This window comes from Ceratotherium simum, chromosome 16 (assembly GCF_057802395.1).
Source record: "Ceratotherium simum simum isolate JZ-2026a chromosome 16, ASM5780239v1, whole genome shotgun sequence".
Taxonomy (NCBI): Eukaryota; Metazoa; Chordata; class Mammalia; order Perissodactyla; family Rhinocerotidae; genus Ceratotherium; species Ceratotherium simum.
The window spans coordinates 17,123,914-17,145,445 of NC_141915.1; the positions used below are offsets into that span (position 1 = coordinate 17,123,914).

The following is a 21,532-nucleotide window of genomic DNA, read 5'->3' on the forward strand; positions in this document are numbered from 1 at the left end:
AGGAGCTGCCTGGTGGCTGACCTGGAGACCTGGGTGAAGAGCAGGGAGGGGGCTCGGGCTCACCTCCCCCCGAACTCCGCCACAGTCCCCACAGGCCACAGTCCCCACAGGCCGAAGGGAAGCGCAAGGAGAGTTAACTAGGTAAATAGATTCCTGGAAACACATCTGGATGCAGCTGGAAGAGTGAAATATTTAGACTGGTGGTCCTCCCTGGACGACTAAGAACATAAACGTCCACACCACAGGGCTGAGTTGTGTGCAAATGTTGGGGCTTTGCATTTTTTTTTATTAACGTTTTCCTTTCACGTGGTTTACATCAATTTATAATAATCTACATAAGTTGAAACAAAACATAGACAAAAATAATATATCCTTACCAACTTATTAAAGTCAGATATTAATGAAGGGTCCCATCCTACCTGTATCAGCAAAACCCAGCAGCCCACGGCCATTGGCCAGCAAGGACAGGCGTACTGGGATTCCTGTGGCCTGTCTGCAGGGCTCCTGTTGGCACAGTGGCTGGGGTTCCAGGCTGCACGGTCCCTGTCCCTCAGGAGAACTCACGGGCTGTTTCCCTGGTGCAGCTTAGTCCAGGTCTGGTACCCACCCCTCCCCACTCGGGGTGGGATTTACAAATATTCTGAGCCTTTTGCATTTCTCAGCACTTCCAGCCTTCCTCCCATTCATACTGCCTATGCAAGCTTGGGGGCTGCAGGAGCTACCTGCTGCTGAGAAGCAAACATCCCTTGTTTTGGGGGGGTGGGAGGCACCCATTTTTGGCTGTAACTAGCTCTCAGCAGGACCTCCAGTTGATTCCTGTCAATGGCTTTGGAAGCAAGAGCCTTTCATGCCGCACACCGACTCCTGAGCGCCCAGCAGAGACTCCAGGGAGGCTCGGGTGCTGGGATCTCTAGACCAGTGGTGTTTTCTCCACCCCCTGTCCCAGGGAGCAGGGCTCCTTCCTAAGCTGCTGTCAGGCAGCTAGGGGGTCAGTATTTCCCTCCTCTTGGGCATTTCTTTCCTCCAATGTGCACAGAATGTGTACCGTTCTGCCCAAGATTGGGCAACAGGTGTAAACAAGATCAGAAAGGGCCCTGCCTCTCACTGACCAAGTGCTGCAGCTTTAGGGCAGCAAACCCTTTAAAACTCAGCCCTGAGCACAAGCTACGGGAGCTGTTCTCTCCAGTCCTGAGGGCCTAGAATTTACTCTGCCACACAGGAGCGCCAGACAGCTGTGTACTACAGCTCAAGCCCCTCAGCCTGGGAGTGTCTGCTCTCCCAGGCTAACTGGTGCAGGCTAGCAGCCACTGCCCAGATGGGAAGAGATGATGCTTTGGGGATTCACTTGGCTCCTTTCCACTGAGCAGTGGGTCTCAAAGTTGGGAAAGGAACCTGCTGATCCCCTACTCTGGAGTAGAGCATCAGTAATGAGGGTCCCCAGCAAAACCCAGCCCCAAGAGAGGCAGATGCTTGTGACTCCTTGTCCTTCCCCAGCTTCTGGAGTTTCCCCGAGGTCACCCAAAAGGCTGCATCTAGAAGCCAGGGGTGCGGAGGCAGCACCATGATGGCTGGCTACTGCTGGACTGTGCCTGCCTTTTCCAGGGCCTAGAGCACATGTGGCCATGGGGGCTGCCCCGTGGCAGTGCTTGGCTGTGGAGAATGTGTAAATCTAAGGCAAAGGTACCGTGAGGTACGTGAGGCACCAGGAAGGGCTTGCCTCCTGGTTGGAGCCTGCCTGTTGCTGGACACCAGCTTCAGCCATATTAGTTGCCCTCCTGGAAGCCACTACAACTCCTGCTGCTGAGAGCCACGTCCCCCCAACTCAGGACACCCAGTGCTCCGTGGCACTCCTCTGAATGTTCAACCTTGTTTCCTCAGTGGCCCAACTCGCCTGCCTCGCCCCGATTCTTTCCTGACCCTCTGGCTGTCTTGATAGCAGGTCACTTGTGAGCCTACACTCAAAGGAAACAGAATACCAGGAGAAAAGGAACTGAAAAGCAGTAGAAGAAACAGTCGAAGATGCCTCACTGGTAGGCAGGAGACAGAACAGATAAACCCCAGAAATGGAGATTCTCAGATGGAAAATTCCAGAAATCTGCTCTCCAGCTCTGTGCTAAGCTGAGGATTAGTGTGAGTCTGTCTCCATGTCCAACATTTGCACAGGCAGCAAGGCAAAGCAGGTGTGCTTCCACAGATGGAGGACAGCGAGAGGGCTGGGAAGCAAGCGGCAGCATCTGCTGGGCCACCGCCACTGCCACCCAGGGCCTCCTAGAACTTTCAAGGTGATGGAGCGAAAACCGAGGCTGCACATGCATGCGGGCAGGCTGGGAGGGAAGGGAGGGTGGAGGCAAACCGAGGGGAGGCTGCCAGGAGACTGCAATCTGGGAGCAGGGCCAGGAGAGGACGAGCTGGCAGCAGTTACAGAGCGCAAAATAAAAGCCCTTGGACTGGACTTGGGAGAAAAGAAAGTGTTGGAGGAAATGAAAGAACAAAGCAGGCTGTCCGTGTGCCCACACCCGGTCAGTCGCTACCTTTTCTGCATGACAAACAGACATAAAACAATTCCCGAACAGCACGGAGCATCAGACACAACTAGAGGTACAGAGGGCAGGAGCCCGGGGCCTGGCGGTGAGGCTGGGGGCTGGGGCAGCTGGCTTTGTACAAGGTGGCACAAAAGATGCACATATTCCAGTTCTTGGAAATCTGTGTTCCTTGGAGTCTGGAGTGCTGGGTTTGGGAGTTTTCTATTGTAGTCTTTCAAGTCTGTGTTGGGTCCCCCGGCTGGAGAGGCTGGCGGGGCCACCCCCCCCACAGCACAGCTGCTCCCACCTCCAGCTACACATCGGTGGAGAAGTACAGTGTGTTCCGCTTCAGGTCTGCGAAGGAAATGGGAGGGTGCTGCAGGTAGTAGAGGAGGACCTGCACCTGTGGGGAGACAGGGGAGACTGAGGCTGGGGTCCTTGTCTTCATGACCCTCCTCTGATCCGTTGAGAAGAAATGGCCCCTGGGCTGGGGTCACATCTGGGTTGCCACCCCCCCGCCCCCGCTGGCTCTGGCAGCTTCACCTTCTTTGGAAGCCCAGGTGTGTCTGCCCGCTTGCAGCAATAGAGGGCGCTGCAGGGCAGAGGGTGGGGAGCCTGGGGCCACTTCTCCAACCTTAGTCATTAGCTTCCAACCTGCTCTAGAGGTTGGCTTTGGTTTGACAGCCCTGCCTCAGACTGGCCCCTGCCCTCGGTCTCTCAGGGATCCCAGGGAAGCTTCCTGACCCCAGAAGCAATCCTAGAGCTTCCACACATGAGGACAAGGCCCCCAGATTTTTCCTATACCCCTGGGCTTGCTTTATGAGACCAAGGCACTCCCAAGGTTGCAGCCAGCTCCTGGGACAGACATTCTCTTGCACTTTGTGTTTGGGTCTGGGAGGGGCAGGACTGTGCAGAGCCCTGGCTCCCTGGTGACATCCTGCAGGCCATCAACCCAGCTGCTCAGAAGGAAAGGGCTGTGGGACTCTGAGCTGTCCTCTCTCCACCCCTAGGTGGGGCTTGTCTCACCCCCCACCAGCCGCAGGCCGGGCAGTGCTGGTGGTACCTGGGCCATGACATCATGGGACCAGATGTCCGCAGCCGACGTGAGGTGTGCTTTGCTCTCCACTTCTGAGGGTCTCAGTAACGTGGGGCCAAACACCGTAGCCAGGTTGTGAAGGGACATTTTGTTGATGGGCTCCTTCTCAGCAACCCTGGAAGGGAGGGAAGAGGAGAAAAACAAAGTCGTTTCTCAGCAGCCATCAGAACTCCAGACCCTTGGCCTTAGCTGGAAGAACTGGAAGGATTCCTGGAAGGTGCTCACTAGCCTCCTCCTCACGAGAGACCCCTTGGTAGGGAGGGGACTAAACCAAGGGACCAAGGCCCCAGCTCTGTCCCAGGACATTGCTAGAACAGATTCCCAGCTCCTGGGCCATACCCTGAACTGATGGTTAACTGCCAGAGCCTGAAGGACCCACCAGCTCCCTTGCCTTAGAGATCATGATATTACTGGTGCAAGAACTTTCCCTATAGTAATTCATACTCATCACAGTCCTTTGAGGCAGGTATCCTCACCTCCACTGTACAGATGAAAAAACCAAAGTACAGAGAGGTTAAGTGAGTTGCCTGAGGTTACACAGCTAGCAAGTGGTACAACTGGGCTCACAGTCTGCCTCCAGAGCCCATGCGCTTTACCCACAGTCAGTTGAGCTGTGGTGAGTGGCCCGGGAAGAGTCGCAGTGGGTGGGGCGGGGCCGAAGGTAGGGAGCTGGTCCCAGCAGCAGTTGCTAACTACACCTGAGGCTCTGCCCGCTGTTCTGTGGCAGGAATCACCCTAATCCCAGATGCAGCCCAGGGCTGTTCTCTCACACCTTTCCAGAAAGGTCTGCCTCATGGGACCCCAGAGTTGCCTCCCTTTGGATCTTCCTCTCCTTCTCTTGCATAACAGGCCAGATGCTCTGCAGATATTTCCCAAGTGACAGCAGGAGCTGCCATCTGTGGCTAGTGTCCAGGCAGGCCCAGTACCACCCAACACATCAGAGAGGCCCTGGGCCTCCCCCAGTCCTAGGAAAGGTTTCAGGGCTGAGACCCACCGGCCCCAAGCAGCACCTCTCACCCTACTCCCAACTCTAGCATCATTCCCACCCTCCAGGCAGGAGCCGTGGATGCGCCTGCTGACTGCTTTAGAAACGGGCAGACAAACACTGCCATGCCAGGAGGCAGCTGTGCGGCTGGCCCAACCCCACGGCCCCGGCCAGGGGCCCAGATGTGGGAACAGACTGTGCCCAGTTCCCAGGGTGGAAAACCTAATGAATTTTCCCTTCCCACTCCTCCTCTGTGTGTCCTCCCCACAGTGCTCGCCAAACTATTTGGGAATTGGTTGGGGCTTTGGTCCTGGCCAAACCAGAGGGAAAATATCTCATAATGGGAAAAACAAGACAGCAGCCCCAGGCATTTCCAGGTCTCCACTGACCCTCCCAAGCCAGCCAGGCGGAGCTGCAGCTAGGAGCCCAGTCCTGGGGGCTGGAGCCGAGCTCAGGGAGGACCTGGCCTGCAGGGCAGCCCCCTCTCTGGGGGGCTCCCTGTTTCAGTGGATTTAGGGGACACCTGGGAACTTTTCCTCCCCACTGATAGCCGGGACTAGTCCTGGGCTCAAGAGTGAGTGACGAGGAGCCTTCAGGGCCAGCCTGAACTTCGCTGCAGGCGTCCACTTTAGCGGTTCTTGGAGTGACCCGACTACGGAAGAGGTTGGGGAAAAGGTAGGAAGGGCCTTAGTGTAGGATTTGGGAGATGTGGCTTCTAAGGACAGAGCTGCTGCTAACCAGAAGCAAGTCCCTGCTGGGCTGGAGACTCAGTTTCCCCATCTGTTAGATGAGGTGTGGGTCAAGACCAGTGGGTTTCAAACTTTTCTGACTGTACCCGCCCACACTAACAAACACATTACACTGTAACCCAGCACATGTGGCTATAGCTAACTGAACAGAACAATACACTTCCTGCTTGCAGTGTGTCCTGATGCCATCTATTCTGTTCCATTTAAAAAATGCCAAAATGACTGAATGACCCAGTGACTGTTAAATCTATCCCTAGTCCTTGGCTCTAGGCCGACCTTTCTAAGCATTCTTGGCCAATATTTGAGGTTGCTGTTAGGACCCAAATATTATTCAAAACAGAACAATGTGAGTGCGAGAATTTGAAAAGCAAACTCGCACCCTGCTACAGATGGCCCAGCAGAGGCCAGCATCCACAAGGAATTGCTGAGGAGGTACGTCCCACAGCAGACGTGTCCTCCCCAGCGGGGGCCTGCCCTGGGCTCCCTGCCCCCCCTGGATGGGCCCCCGCCTGTTACCTTTTCAAGTGTTCCAGCAGGAAGAGGAAGGTGATGAGGTTGGGGTCAGGCAGGGAGCGGAGCAGGTGCATCATGCAGTTTTCCTTGGCAGCAGGGTCTGACAGGGCTGTGGGGAGAGATGGGCTAGGGCGGGGCTCGGCTCCTGGGAGGGGAGGCCCCAGCCAGAGCCCCCGTGGTCAGGAAGCTGCCGGACTCTGGGGGACAGTCCAGGCGGCTGGGGGTCAGGGGAGCAGACCCTGCAGGGAAGGGCCTGGTATCTTCCCGAGGGTGGGCTATTAACAGCTGGTTCCTATAGGAGGCCCACCCGTGACCTGTGACTCCACCAGGAGGCAGGCTGGTGGGGAGCAGACACCCTTCCTCCCCTCACTGCACAGCCTCTGTGGCTGGTGCCATTCCCCATCCCTGGTCTGTAAGGCTCAGTTTAAGACAACGATGATACTGCCATGAAGGTTCTCTTTCAACTGCCTCTGATGCTGGAGTATGGCGGTGGGCAGCCTTCTGTGGGGCTCCTCATTTCCCGTGGTGGCTGAAGCTCTCATCTGCCCCAGGAGAAGAAGAGGCAGGAGGGATGCGCCCAATTTGGCCATGGGTGGAGGCCGGAACCCTGCTGGCCAGGGCTCTCAGCTTCCTCCCCATCCACGGATACATGAGACAAGAGTGCTCCTTCTGGAAGGCTCAGCACCAGCCATCTTAAGTGCATTCCAGCTTTAACCAGGCTTCTCCTTGGCTCTGGGGCACTGGCCCACCCACCTCAGGGCAGATTTCCCTGGACACCCGGGTTTCCAAGCAAGGAGGTCAGTGTCCAAGGAGGAAGCACAGAGGGCAGCCCACTGGGGCATGTGGGGAGAGAGCAGGTCCAGCCTCTGGATCAGGCCCCAGCAGGCTACGCCTTGTCCTCTGGGCCACGCAGCCACGTGGCCCCGGTGTACTGGGCAGGTCAACAAGCAAGGGCAGCCACAGATCTCTTCTCTTTACTTTGCTGGTCAGGGAGGCCTGGCTCAGCCCAGCCCTCAGGTCCCCTGGAGCCTCACCGATGCCCTCCATGAAGGCTGGGTAAAGTCTGTCTGTGAGGAGGGGCTCGGGCAGCTCCCGGAAGTAGAGCTTGAGGGTGCCAGCAATGGCGTTGATGTCCATGTCGCTCAGCATCAGCAGGATGTCCTTGTTATCTGTCGAGGAGGTGTGAGGTCAGGCGCCATGCCAGCCCGAGCCACCTCTCTCTCACAGCCCTCAGCTGGGCGGGTGGCCCTGTTCCACCCCCTATCCATCCTGAGACAGCCTGGCCATGGGCGCCCCTACCCACCCCATCTCTGGTCTGGTGTCCCCCAAAGAAGCAGGCTGTAGGTAGTGCCCGCAGGTGGTCCATGATTCAGCTCCATGAGGGGGGAGCGAGGGGAGCATAGTTCATCATCCAGAGTTCTGGAACCACATTCACACCCATGTCACACACCCTCCTTCCCACTGGAATCTCCCCACTACTAACCCCTCTGGAAGGCACTGTACATCTTTCACACCTAAATTCACGTTCTGACCAAGCCCCAGCTTCCAGGTTGCACAGAGGAGTCATGTGCCAGCGTGTCCCCAGCCCCACCACCCCAGGCTCCCCGACCATGTCTACTTGGCAGCTCTCCAGAGACCCACGGGGCCCCTCTCGGCTGCCATGGAATCAGCAGTGCCCGGCCAGTTCAGGTTCCTGACTACTGGACATGCTGCTGCCGCTGCAGTCTGAACCAGCGAGACGGGGGAAGGGAGAACCAGAAAGGTCAGGCCCGCCACCGAGGAGCTTACAGTCAAAGCCGGAGGCAGCAGTGCCCTCCCAAAGGGGCCCTGAGGACAGCAGAGGCGAGCCTGAGTCTCCAGCTCAGGCTCAAAGCTTTTAGTTTCCCTGCAGCCCACCAGGCACCCTGGAGCTAGCCAGAAAGCCAGGAACATGGACTCTGGAGTCAGAAAGATCTGAGTTTAAATAAGGCTCAAAACGTATAAACTGGGTAATCCTGGGCAAGTGACTTGGCCTCTCTGAGTCTCACTTTCCTCATCTGTAGCAGTAGATGAGAGATTGGAGGGCAGGAGGATGACATGAGAAAATGCAGGATGAGCACTTGCCACAGGGACTCAAACGGCCTACCCCATGCCATGCTGGACCGCAGGGCACAGACCAAGGCTCTTCTGCCATCGGCTAGCTGGGGCCACTCCATGGAGAAGGCCTCCTGGTAACACTGGGCTCTCCTGCCGGCCCTACGAGCTGCTGGAGCACCCTCTCCCCGCCACCCCTGGCCTGGGCCTCCCAGACTCACTGGCATCGAAGACGGCCTTCAGTGCCTGGATGTCCGTGGCCACCCCTGATATCCGGTAGATGCCGACCTCCTCGATGCCCCGCTTCTCCACCTCTTCCACACACTGCCGGACAATGTAGGGCACCTTGGAGCGCTCTCGCCTGTGGGGGAGGCGATGTGAGGGGTGGGAGCCCTCTCCCTGCATACCCTGGCCTTGGAGAGCTCTAGCCTCTGGGATCAGGAGGGGGCCACGGAAAGGGCTGCGAAAGAGGCTGTGCCATCCCCCCACTCAGTCTACCCAAGGCCTGCCTGCTGAGGGACCAAAGGCAGGAGAAAGTTTGGAGAGATAAGCCCAAAGACTCTAAGGAAAGAATGTTCCCTTAGAACAGAGGTCTCAGATTCAAATGCTTGTGGGGTACCCAGCAGGTAACCTACACGAGGGAAATGAGTCAGGTCCTGGAGACAAAGCGCATGGAGGGGATGGTGGTAATCGGAAGGACGCATGCCACCCCTCGATTCCAGCCCGCGACTGCCAAAACGTGGGCCTACAGTTGTCAAGTCTTCCCATCTATTATGAGAAGCTGACGATCTGGGCTTTTCACATGCACTCGCCCGACGTCAAAATGCTGGCTCATCTATTTCTAAAGCATGTGTGAGCCAGAGAACACACCTCCGCGGGCCACTTCTGGCCTCCAAACTGGCCGTCCATGACTACTGAACTGGAGGGTGACTGATGAGGGGCCAGCATAGGCAGGGAGGGCTGGAAGGCAGGGGCTCGCAGGGGCCCGGGCGCTGATGCCAGCACTCGGACACTGGAGGCAGCACCTACTTCGTCACCACACTGATCTTCACACCAAAGACGCCAGTCTGCTTCTTGGACGGGGTCCTCTTCAGGCTCATGTCTCGGCTGGTAAATTTCATGGAGAATTCCACTTTGATCTGGTTGGGGGGAGGCAGGCGTAAGTCCCCCCGGGCATAAGAGCCTGAGGAATGCCCCAGAATACTGCAAACAAGAGGTATTTCTAGCATCCAGGGCTCCCTGAAACACCTGCAGGATGGGAGTGGGAAGGGTGCAGGCAGAGGAGACGGGAGAGGGACTGGGCTAAGGGGAGGCAGGGGCAGGACAGCACCCTGAGGAAACCACCTGATGGGGCTGCCCACCCACTGCGCACTCCGGGCTCACCCCATTCATCTCAATCACATCCGTGTGCCAGTTCTTGGTTTCTACAGTTTGTGGATCCAACTGCAAAGAAAGAAAAGAAAGAGAACACGCGTGAGAGAGAGCTGACAGTTCAGAGACCCGACCAGGGCTCTGCCTGCTGGTCAGCAACTGCTCATAGGCTGCTAAATGGTCAAGAAGGCTGAAGAGGTGCCTGATGCTTATCTTGAAATCGATCCTTCAGGGCAGCTCCAGCCCCCAGGCCCCTCCTGCCCCAGCTAGTGAGGAACTCCCCTGCCATTGCTGTGAAAGAAGTAGAGCACACTGTTAGGCATTCTGCTCATCACATCTCATTCACTCCTGACCCTGTAAGATGAGTATTGTCACTCCATTTCACAGATGCAGACACTGAGGTTCATAAACAGAAAGCAAGTAGCTCAACCACTGATGAACTGGAGTCGCCAGGAGGGGCTGCAGCCATGCACGTGGAGGTGCTGAACGGGAGGCAGCGCGATGAAGAGGTTTGAGTCTGGTCTCGGGAGTCAGGTGCCTAGTCTGATTCCCGGCTCTGCCGCTTCCAGCCGTGGGGCCCTGGGAAGGTTTAACCTCGCTAAGCCCCATTTGTTTCATCTGTTCATCGAGCCAGTAACAGAACCTGCCTCGCTGGATTGTCGTGAAGACTCAAGGAGATAACCTGGGGTGAGCGGCTGGCCCCCCAGGAAGCTAACACTCTCTAGGGGAGGCCCCCAGATTAGCAGGAGGAAGTGGGAAGGGAGGTGTGGAGGACAGGGGAGGCTCAGAGGCACCCCTCACATGGGACGGCACAGGCCTCTGTTTCCCTAACTCAGTCGCCTTCAAACTGTTTTTCCTTGTGCACCCACAAACTAATTTTGAAAAACTTTGCACTCCCTGGCACATTTTTAATGAATATTGAATTCATTAAATTTATTTAATTTTTGAATATTTCCAAATATTTCTGAATATTTGGTGAACTTGCTGAATATTTCCAAAGCAAGTTTAAATAGCTGCAAAGAACAAAATTTCCAGAATAATGTAAATATTTACATCTTAAAAATAAAACTGTTACATCATTCTTTTAAATGTAGTCAGCGGAATCCAAGTATCGTAGTGATCCAATACCCACCATCAGCCATTTAAAAATACACGAACAAGGGGATAGCCTGGTGGCGCAGCAGTTAAGTTTGCGTGCTCCACTGCGGTGGCCTGGGGTTCGCGAGTTCGGATCCTGGGTGCACACTGATGCACCGCTTGTCAGGCCATGCTGTGGCGGCGTCCCATATAAAGTAGAGGAGGATGGGCACAGATGTTAGCCCAGGGCCAGTCTTCCTCAGCAAAAAGAGGAGGATTGGCATTGGATGTTAGTGCAGGGCTGATCTTCCTTACAAAAACAAAACAAAACAAAACATGAACAAGCTCTTCTTCCCCTTGTAGAAACCCTGCATTGTTTCTTTTTCTCCTCGAATTTATGTTTCTATCCTATTGCTCCCAAAGAATTTTGTCCTAGCTTATATTTCTATATTTTATTTTATTTTATTTTATTTATTTTTTTTGTGAGGAGGACCAGCCCTGAGCTAACATCCAATGCCAATCCTCCTCTTTTTTGCTGAGGAAGACTGGCCCTGGGCTAATATCCGTGCCCATCTTCCTCTACTTTATATGGGACGCTGCCACAGCATGGCCTGACAAGCAGTGCGTTGGTGCGCGCCCGGGATCCGAACCGGCGAACCCCGGGCCGCCGCAGCGGAGCGCACGCACTTAACCGCTTGTGCCACCGGGCCGGCCCCTATTTCTATATTTTAAAGTCTTTCATTCATCACCCTATTACTTTTTGCTTCAACAAAAATATCGGTATAAACGGAAATGAAAATTTTCCTGAGACCACAAGGCTCCAAATACTCAACCCATATTCTGGATTAGTTATTACAATAAAAAACCCAACACATTACAAATTTTAACAAATATTCAGCAGCAAAGTACCATTTTGGTGGAACTGCATCTCTTAATGAGGTGGATAGAGCATTTTTTTTGTTTTAGTTCATGTATGTATATGGATATTATTTTTTGCTGGGGTGAAACAGGGTTCAGCATCAATTCTACTCAAATTTTTCTTGGTTTTGTTTTTAAAGATGTAAAGGATGGGGGCCGGCCCAGTGGTGCAAGCAGTTAAGTGCGCCCGCTCCGCTGCAGTGGCCTGGGGTTCGCCGGTTCGGATCCCGGGCGCGCACCGATGCACTGCTTGGCAAGCCATGCTGTGGCGGCGTCCCATATAAAGTGGAGGAAGATGGGCACGGATGTTAGCCCAGGGCCAGTCTTCCTCAGCAAAAAGAGGAGGATTGGCAGATGTTAGCTCAGGGGCAATCTTGCTCACAAAAAAAAAAAAAGACGTAAAGTATGAATCTTGTTCACATAAATAAGTAGATGGAGCTGAAAATAGTTTTATTATAGCAACATTATGCAATTCTTTAACCTCTTTCCTCGTTATTTGCCTTAAATTGGATATATATCTATTACCAAAATTTAAGTGATCTCTCAGCTGACAATTTCCATCAGTTTTGTGGAAAGCAAAGAACTGGAAACCACCTGACTTGTGAAAGGATTTGTGACTGCCCATTCAAGTCTTTCACTTTCTCACACCTACACCCACATTTCAAGTGGCCCCTCTCTTGGCCACGCAGGAGATCTTGGCGCCCTGGGCCAAGTCCCGCAGTGAGCCCTGGGCTGCTCTACAGACAAAGAGAGGTGATGGCGAAAGGCAGACGGCACCTGTGGGAGTTGAGGATCTGCAAATCAATTCCCTTAAACTCTCCCTGCCCACGTGCCCCTCAGAAAGTCTCTGCACCCCCATGGGCATGTGCACCAGGGTTTGAACACGGCTGCTCAACCGTCCCTGCAGAGGAAAACTAGATCCCTGTCAGCCCAGGGTAGGCTGGGCCCTGGGGCATTCCGCAGCTCCAGGTAAGTCCTTCCCGTACCTTCTATGACCCATGTGGCAGCTGGGGGCAGGTGGTACCCAAGCCTCTGATGGGGTCTGGAGTCTGCATCTGGGTCGCTGTGGCCCAGGCTCAGCCCTCAACAGTAAGTTCCCTGCCCAGAGGAGGGATGGATTGAGAGCAGTAGGGAGGGAGAGCAGTGTTGAGAGAACCGAGCATCCCTCCTCCCCAGCCCAGTACTTCCTCAAACACACAAGGGAAGCTGCGGGACTCACCAGCCTGGCTGCTGCCCAGGCTCTCTATTCCAGAAGGCTGGAGGCCAAGTATCCTAGTGGGTCCCAAAGGAAGCCCCTGAAACCTCCCTCCCCTCTAAACTTCTTTTTGTCCCAAACCCTCAATGGCCTATAGCACAGGCTGCCCCTTATAGTTCCTCCATCCCTTTCAGAATGCTGGTCTTGAACACAAGGCTTGGGTCTGTCCTCAGCCCTGTCCTCTAGCAATGGCCATCTGGAGTAGAGCGATCTCAACTGCTCTGTGTCAACGAAGCAGATGCTACCTTTGGGACACACGTTCTGGAATGACCACCCCTTTTTAACGCAGGTCTCTCCAGGCATTAGCATGAGCCTCAGGCCAACTCCATGGTCATGGCACCAGTCAGATTCACCTAACGCCCCTCCCCTGCCCTAGCCTCCCATGAGCTGGCACCTCCTGGCAGCTGCCAGGGGCTGAGCCAGTGGTGCCTCCCTGGGTCCTGGAGTGGCATCTGGACACAGCCTGAGTGGGGAAAGTGCAGGGATTAGTCAGACCTATCTGGATCCAAATGTTCGCTCTTCCATTCAACTGTGTGAATTTGGGCAAGTCACTTAACCTCCTTGAAGCTCAATTTCCTCGCAGGGGTGTCCATACCTACCTCAGAGGGTTGTTATGGAAAATAATAACAGCAACCGACTTTTTTTTCTTTTTTGCTGAGGAAGGCTTGCCCTGAGCTAACATCTGCTGCCAATCTTCCTCTATTTTGTATGTGAGCCGTTGCTACAGCATGGCCACTGATAGATGAGTGGTGTAGGTCCACGCCCAGGAACTGAACATGAGCCGCCAAAACGAAACACACCGAACTTAACCGCTAGGCTCTGGGGCTGGCCCGCAACTGACGTATTCTGAGCATTTCCTATAAGTCTGACACCCTGACAAACCCTTTACAGACAGCATCTCAATTAATCACCATCAGAAACCTGTGAGGTTTAAGCTTTTACAGCTGCTCTGAGGACACTGAGGCTTAACGAGAATGAGGAACTTGCCCAGTGCCATGCACCTGGGAAGGGAAGCTGGGGGACAAAGTCAAGTCTCCCTCACTGACTTGCTCTGCCCATCCGGCAAGAGAACATGTAAGCACCTCGCCTGGCGTCTGCACCTCTTGGCCACAAGGCAGCTGTTATTTATCTAGAAAGGAGATATCAAGCCTCCTGGCGCATGGTCTGGCTTCATGGGCAGACCTGGGTGCTGGCAGCCCGCCTCCGTACAATTCTTCCATCCCTTCCCTCCCCATCGCTTTTGTTCTAGCTGCCAAGTAGCAACAGTGTGTTTTCCTGAGACCATCTGAGACAGGAAAAGCAACTCCTGATGCTAAGGCTCAGTTCTAGCCCTGTTTCTTCCAAAAAGCCTTCCTGGACAACGCCAGGCCTCAGGAATCTTCAGTTGCCCCCCGCCTTCCTGCTGCACTAGGACCCTGTCCCTCTGCAGTCTGCTGGCACCATCTGCCGTTGTTTCCCACACACCAGCCTGTCCAAGGCCAGGTCTGGGTGAGGTGGCACTTTTGTGTTTTCCTGAGACTCCCCACCACTGCCATATTCCAGATCCCCTCTACAGGTGTGGCCCTGGTACCCATGCGGGGAGGTCTGCCTGGCCCCTTGGCACCCCGACAATGAAGCTCTGTCTCCCAGGAGGCCAGCAGCCTCCAGAAACCAAGTCTATTTCAGGATATCATTTAAATACAGAGAAGGGAGGGTGCGGAGTGGAGAGGGACATGGCACATTTTCCAAAGAAATGATGCTGCCTGAATTGCTGTGGCTATTTTTAACCCCTGGGAAATGTGGACTCTGCTATTTCCTGATTAGATTAGCGCTGGGGGCGGAGGAGCCAGCCCCCAGGATGTCAGCGGACGGACGGGAACACCTGACCGCTCACCCTCCAGTCCCAGCAGACAGGTGCCATCCACTGGCCCTGGGGAGCAGGTACCTGGGGGACGCTGGATCACCTGAGGGAGGGAGACACATGGGGCTTCAGAGGGCCAGATTGGGGGAGACCCCCAGAGGGCACTTCCTTTACCCCACAGGTAACACACACGAGTGGGGCTCCCCCAAGGCAGGGCACAGGCAAGAGACAGAAACGGGCCACCGAACATCCTGGAGGTGGTTATGAATGACTGGGCTGTACACGGGCACCGAGGGCCTTGCTCTGTCCTTTCTGCCTTTGCATTAGACTCGGTCAGGTCACGGCTACAGTCAGACCTCTCCCAAGAAGAACAGCTGACCTTTGGAACTGATGTCCACGAGAGAGCCACCGTGTCCCCTGCAACAGAACGCTGGGCCCCTGCATCCCCAGGTAAGGAGACCGGGGGTTCTCTGAGAATCTGGCGGTGGCTGGGGAGGCTGCCTCACCTTTCTGGGCCTCAGCAGCCTCAGGTTTAGGGCGGGAAGCACCCCAGCGGCCCTGCACGGGGCTAAGAGGAGCTGAGGATCCGAGGGCAGGGGAGGGTGCTCTGTGCACACCCGGGCATCCTCCACATGGTGGGTACTGCCTTTGTTTCAGGCATGTCCTCGGGGGTCCCCTCTGAGAGTTCTAAGCCCTTCCTCCCTGCCACCTTGCAGGTGACCCCACTGCTTCTCCTTCCGTCTGGCTCAAGGGCTGTTCACGGCCACCTCCAAGTGCTTGGCATTTCGGAGGCAACAGTGAGTTTGGGGTCCCCATTCCTGCTCCCCCTAGTAGGTGACAGAGCCCATGTTCAAACACGGGTCCTTCTGACTGTGGGCCAGTCTTCCCACTATATCACACTCCCTCAACCACATACCTCGCCCGGAAGTCTTCTGGTGATTTCTGCCACCACACCTTCCCAGAGGCCCTCACATGGGCTCCTTAATCTACAATGAGGGGCCTGTGGTGGCCCCAGTCTAAGGCAGTGGGGACAACCAGTCAGAAGTGGCGGGTAAGGGGGGAGCACAGGCCCAGAGCAGCCATCCATGTGTTACTTTGGGATGTAACGCAAGGGCTCACTGGGTGATGGGGACCCATGAAGACCAGGGGCCCCAAGGGCTCCCAGGCCTCCACCACCCTCCCCACAGCCCCTCAGCACTGAACCCCTTCCCTTGGAGCCTCACCCTGTCGTTTCCACAGCCTGGGAACCAGAGGCCCTGAGAAGCCCGCCTCCCCAGGCTCAGCCATGACCTCCTGTCCCTCTCAGGGCCTGGCATCCTGGGCCTGTCGCGGGTGGTGGCGTGGACTTCTCTCAAAGCCTAGGGTTGTTTTTAGGGCTAATAAAAACTAAGTGCTTCTTAACAACGAGGGCAATAAACCCAGTAACTGAAGTTGTCACCCTGAGAGTGAACGGGGCACTGAACGGAAGGTGGAGGTGTCTGGCCGTGTTTCTGGGGACCCCTGCCAGAGGCCAAGTCCTGGGCTGTGGAGACCAGGCCCCAAGCCAAGTGTCCTGTCTGACGGTGGGTACACTTCCTGTGGCTCCCAGGCCATGGTGGCGGTCCTGGGCTGCCTTTCCCCTGCCCTCCTCCAAGTGCGTCCACATGCTCTGGGATGGGTCACTTGGGACGTTAAAGCCAGCCTGTCATTGGGACAGACCACAAGCGTGAGGCATGGCAGGGCTGGCAACGAGGTGACAGGGAGCTGCCAGGAGCCTCCCTCTCAGGGAGGGTACTGGAGGATTCCGTCAACGTGGCCACTCTGAGAGAAATGCAGAGAGAGGCCAGGCCGTGGGTGGGGGACGCCAGGGCCTATATCCTGGCTTCCAGCTCAGCAGCTGGGTCGGGGGAGAGTGGGGTCAGGCTCAGTAAACTTACCCCATCTTCCCAGAGGCCAGGGTGCCCCCACCATAAGGCCAAGCAAGGTCTGCCCCTCCAGCTTTCGCCCTGCAGGTCAGGCCCCCTCTCCCAGGCCAGCCACGCAACAGGCTGTGCTGAGTGTGCATGCAAGGCACCAGGGTGAGGCCATTTCACCCCAGCCCGCCGCCCCTCCCCCACCCCTCCTCTGAACTTTGAAGTTCCCCGAGTCCCACATATGGAAAGGGTTTCGCGGCTCTGAATGCGGCTTTTATTGAAGCCAGGTTAGCCTCGTAGCACCCACCATGACCTGCCTTCCCCAGCGCTCCACATTCCAGCCGCCCTGCGCCTGCCAGACTTGGAGCCCTTGAGCCAGCGCAGCTGCAGACAGAACTGAAGCCTGGGCTGCTCTGGGACCCCCAAGGCTGGGCACATCCCTCCCAGAGCCCCAGGGCCCCGTCCTGCTCAGAGATGGCCCACCCGCCACGGCCTTTCCTGCCCCACAGCCTGGAGACTTCACCAGGCTGGAGAGCCAGACCTCAAACTGACAGCCAGGAAGTTGGCTCGCCCCAGCACAGGGCCATGTTGGGGGCACAGGGTAACAAGGGCAGGGACACTCAGGAAAAGGAACTGGTTAGGGCCGAAGCCACACAGAGACGGCCCCCAGCAGCCTTGTCCCCAAAGGGAAGGGGCCACCTTAGAGGTCAAAGTCCAAGGCAAGAGGCTACCTGAGGTCCTGACTGGGAGGTTTCACGCTAGCTGCCACGGGAAGGCCAAGGGCCTCTAGAACCACCATGGGCTCAGCGGCCTCCCCCTGGACTTGGAGTGGTTTGGTAAGAATTACAGAAATCTTCTTTGAAGCTGACTGCATCCTCCCTGCCCAGGACGGCTCTGTCTGGGCACAGAGCCTGACAGTGAAAACGAGAGGCACCGACAACTGTACCTCCCGTGCCCGCTCTGAGGGGTCTCTCGGTGGGCTCCTCCCAGAGCCCACATGCCGCGAGCCTCACGGTCACTAGACATCATCGGAAGTAATCGGCGTGTCCATTTCTGTGCACAGCACGCTATGCTGGGTACCACAGGCGTCAAGGCTCCTGGGTGAGACCCCACCTCCAGAAGCACCCCATACAGGGCATGCAGCCCCAGCCAAAGGGCTCCATGACCACTTGGACAACTGGACGACTAAGCATCAGCCAAACGCCCCCAGGGGGCTCAGGGCTGGGCTGCCTGGGTTTGAGCGCTGGCTCCTGCACTCAAGCCACTCACGTGACCTCATCTGTGTCTCTAGGAGCCCCAGTTTCCTCACGTGGAAGATGGCATGGATAATAACAGCACCTGGCAGGTCACCACCTAACACATCAAGGGCTAAGAACGACGCCTGGTGCTCGCAGGTGCTCAAGTGTTGGCATCACCAAAACTGCGCTGAAACTCGCCGCTGGCCTCCCACCGCACTTACGCTAAAAGTGAACTCCGTGTCATGGCCTACAAGGCCCTGTGCAACCTGGCTGCTGCCCACTCCACCCCTCCACGTGGCCCGTCTGCCCCTGAATGCAGCGCGGTCGCTGGTCACCCGGTTGTAGGGCTGTCACCTTGCCGGTTCCTCTGCCTGGAATCACTGTCCCTGGATCTTTCAAGAATCCTTCTTGTCATTTACTTATTTATTTTTTTCCCCAAAGCCCCAGTAGATAGTTGTATGTCATAGTTGCACATCCTTCTAGTTGCTGTATGTTGGACGTGGCCTCAGCATGGCCAGAGAAGCGGTGCGTCAGTGCGCGCCCGGGATCTGAACCCGGGCTGCCAGCAGCGGAGCGTGCGCACTTAACCGCTAAGCCACGGGGCCGGCCCCTTCTTGTCATTTAAGTCTTAGCTCAAAATGATCTCTTCAAGCAAGGCCTCTCCCTCCGCATTACTCTCTAATCCATCACCCGGTTTTATTCTCTTCACAGCACTTGTCCAGCCTGAAATGATCTCACTCACTGCCTGACTCTTGGGCCACCTCTGGAGTGCCCAGCACATGAAGGCGCCCCATCAACACTCAGGGACCAGAAGAATGAACTGGGATGCGGGGGATGGAGGGAGCAATGCCTTTCCGCCAGGGTTCCCTCAGGACAGGGGTCAAGGCGGCCCACATTCCTGCTCGCCTCTCTTCCGTGTTCAGTGAATGGCTGGCCTGGACCCAGGGGCAGCCTTGTGACCTCTCCCACCCAGACTTTCCCAGTGTGTTGAGAGTTTAAGGCTTAGGAATAGGAATCTTGAGACGTGGCCAAAGTCACCACATGAACTGGATCTGGGAGATCATCCTGTTCAGCTCCTTCATTACGCTGATGCTGGAGAACCAGAGAGGTGAAGAGATTTGCCCCAAGTCTCACAGCAAGAAAACAAACTCAGGATTAGGAAAATGAGGCCCCTTGACTTATAGCAGCCCAGTGTCCTCCCTTCCCTGGCATCCTGTCCCGCACGAGCCTGATGGGTGCGGGTGCTCCAAGGAGGAGGCCGGGGCACAGAGGAGCCATTCAGGCATCTGACAGGAAGAGGGGCTGTGGCTGTCGCTGCTCTGGCTGTGCCCACCTGAGGCATCAACCCTGGCTGGGGTCACTGTCCAGGATAAAGACGGTTCTAGCTTCCGGCTCGTAGTAAGTTCCACTCAGGCAAAGCAGAAGCAGAGAAATCACCGTGGGGCTCTGGGGCCCGCCAGGCTCCCTGCAGGAGAATCCAAAGGGCAGGTCCCAGGGTCGCTTCCCACCTCTCAGGCCCACCCTGGGGACCAGAGACAATGGGACCTTAGTCTAAGGCACACTGGGACCCAGGACTGACTCTGGATTCTTGCGGCGATTGGGCAGGCAGGTTCCAGGCACGGGGGATGAGTGTTCCTCTAGGGTGCTAGGGAGCTGTCAGAACACAAACACCCTTCCTACCCCCAGCACGACAGGGAACAGGAAGCCAAAATAGCACCAGCTGACCAGCTCCCGACAAGTTGGGCAGCTGGCAAGGTCACTCAGCAGAGGGCGGGGCCTTGCGAGATTGTGCTCCCTGATCAACGCCTGCAGAAGTTCCTGGGCTCTTTCCAAAACGTCTGCCCTCCTGGGGCCTCACTGCCTCTGGATCCTCCTGCATCCTGGACGCTCCTGGATCTACTGGGCTTGGGCAGCTGTGGCCTTTCAGAAACCAGCTCGGTTGGCAGGCTCAGCTCCCCCTGGTCCGGGGCCATCCAAAAGCTGGGGCACCAAGCCCAGCATGGTGGCCTGGCCAAGCCACCTGTGGACTGCAGAGATGGTGGAGAGGGCCAGGGCCCCTTCTAACCTCCCCAGGGTCAAGAAACAGCACCTCACCAGTTCACTTAGAGCACGGGTTCCTTCCTTGGGATCTGCGACCCTCTCTGAAACAGCTCACAGTCTGTGCATATGGGTGGCTCTGTGTCTGGTGGGGGATCCATAACCTTCACCAGATGCTCAGAGTTGAGGACTCCTGCTCTGCAGAATCAAACAGGCAACTCGGGAGCCAGCTCAGTGGAGAAGCGGGAGCACTGGGGGTCAGGAGACCACCCATGTGGCCCCACAAGTAAGGTCCTCTCACTCTAGAAGAATGCAGGGAGGTCACTCCACTTCCCCTCCCAACCCTCCAGTCGGCCTGGTCACAATCCAGGCCCACACAGAGGCCCAGGAGGAAATGGGGTGGCTGCAGGGGTCTCCGGCCCCAGGGGGAGGCGCTACTGTCCCTTTCTTACAGCTGAGGGATCACTAGAGGGGTGTGAGCGGCTGTGAATGGGGAAGACACAGATCCTTTCCCTCTAGCAAATAAGGTGGAGGGGGGTGGGGTTGGGGAAAAGGGGGCAGAGCAGTGGGCAGCTGGGGCAGGACAGATATCTATTACATGAGGTTTCAAGACCTTTCTTGATGCCCAGACCTAGATTTTGAAATAAAGGAAATGAGCCCAAGACATATCTATATCTTATACCCCAGCATCCTTGTACCCTCAGCGCCTGGAACAGCCAGTGAATGGCTGAGGGAGTCTTGGGGATAAGCACATGGTTTGCGTACCTGGTGCTACCTGTTAGGAAGAACTGTCAAGTTAAATGACAGACTCTGGGAGGGGCTAGAGCTGTCCTTTGGTTGCAATGCAGATGGCAAAGAAAGGGACCCTCCTGAGCCCCCAAATTCCCCAGACAAGTGGCCCAAAGGGGTCCCCCCAATCCTGTCCTTCCTCAGGTAACACCTCTGGCCCTCCCTAGAAGTAGAGGACAGGAAACTCCATCCCAGAGCAGGTGGACTCACTCCGGGGCTTAGAGGAAACGCCTCAGTTCCCTTGCCGGCCTCCAGCTTCTTGAGAGCAGCTCTTTGGAGGCTGGAATTCTGAAGCCCACGTGGCACCCTCTTGAAGCAGAGACGAGGTCATCAGGAACTGTCCTCGACTCTCTCCCACTCCCCTGGATTCTGCCAGGTGAGCCTGAGTACCCCCTGCCAGTATCTGGCCTGGTCTGGGTCGGGACATCTTTGGGTTGAAGGGTGACAGCAGGGGCCTAGATCCCCCCTAGACAAATGCTCCTGGCTTGGCCTCCCTGGGGCCCTCCAAGCCCCTCTATGGCCCTCATAAGTGACCCCCTTAAAACCTTTGGACACTTCAGGGGGTGGGAGGCAGGATTCCTCTTTCAGCCCTTCTCTCTCCAAAGTGCAACCTAAGCAGACAGGATGGGAGGAGGCACTGGGCCTGGTCTCCTTGAGTGTGATTTGCAGCAAAAAAAAAAAAGAGGAAAAGGAAAGTAGGAATGCAGAGTAAAGCGCCGAGAGCGCTGGCAGAGCCCACAAACCCAAGTGCCACGTGTCTCCTCTGCCTAATGCTTGCACAACAGACCGACTGCCAAGGCAGGGGCTGCAATGAGGCTCCAGCCCCAGAGCTCCTGGGGACAAGAACAATCCCGACCACAGCCCCTGGGACCCAGAGCAGAGCCTTGCGTGGTCCCTGCCTCCCCTCTTCCAGCAACTGCAGGCTCCTGGGATCAGAGGCCCCAGAGATTAACACTGCCACTTTTCCCTCTGAACAGATTCCTCAGCCCCAGCACGGGGTCCCCGATGAGTCACACACCGCCCCCCACCAGCCTTTAACGAATCTTTAGTTAAATGGGAGTAGGAGGGCCACAGGTATCTTGGGCATCCAGAGCATCAAATCCTCAGGGCAAAGTTAATGAGTTAACAAAGTGACCCCTCCTGCCAGGCTGGGCAGTACCTGGCACCCTACCCCACC

At 56.2% G+C, this 21,532-nt stretch overlaps 1 protein-coding gene across 3 annotated transcripts in view; it reads right to left on the reverse strand.

Moving 5' to 3' along the window:
• Positions 1-248: 248 nt before the first annotated feature.
• Positions 249-21,532, reverse strand: part of ABR (ABR activator of RhoGEF and GTPase) — a 180,184-nt gene continuing 158,900 nt past the window's right edge. For all 3 annotated transcript variants that reach the window (XM_014789724.2, XM_004433336.3, XM_004433337.3), the window contains 7 exons: positions 9,322-9,381; positions 8,968-9,077; positions 8,160-8,299; positions 6,900-7,034; positions 5,869-5,974; positions 3,586-3,733; positions 249-2,925 (listed from right to left, as the gene is read on the reverse strand). In XM_014789724.2, the coding sequence (XP_014645210.2) occupies positions 2,836-2,925; positions 3,586-3,733; positions 5,869-5,974; positions 6,900-7,034; positions 8,160-8,299; positions 8,968-9,077; positions 9,322-9,381 (789 nt within the window). In that variant the 3' untranslated portion in view covers positions 249-2,835. The remainder of the gene's footprint in view (positions 2,926-3,585; positions 3,734-5,868; positions 5,975-6,899; positions 7,035-8,159; positions 8,300-8,967; positions 9,078-9,321; positions 9,382-21,532) is intronic.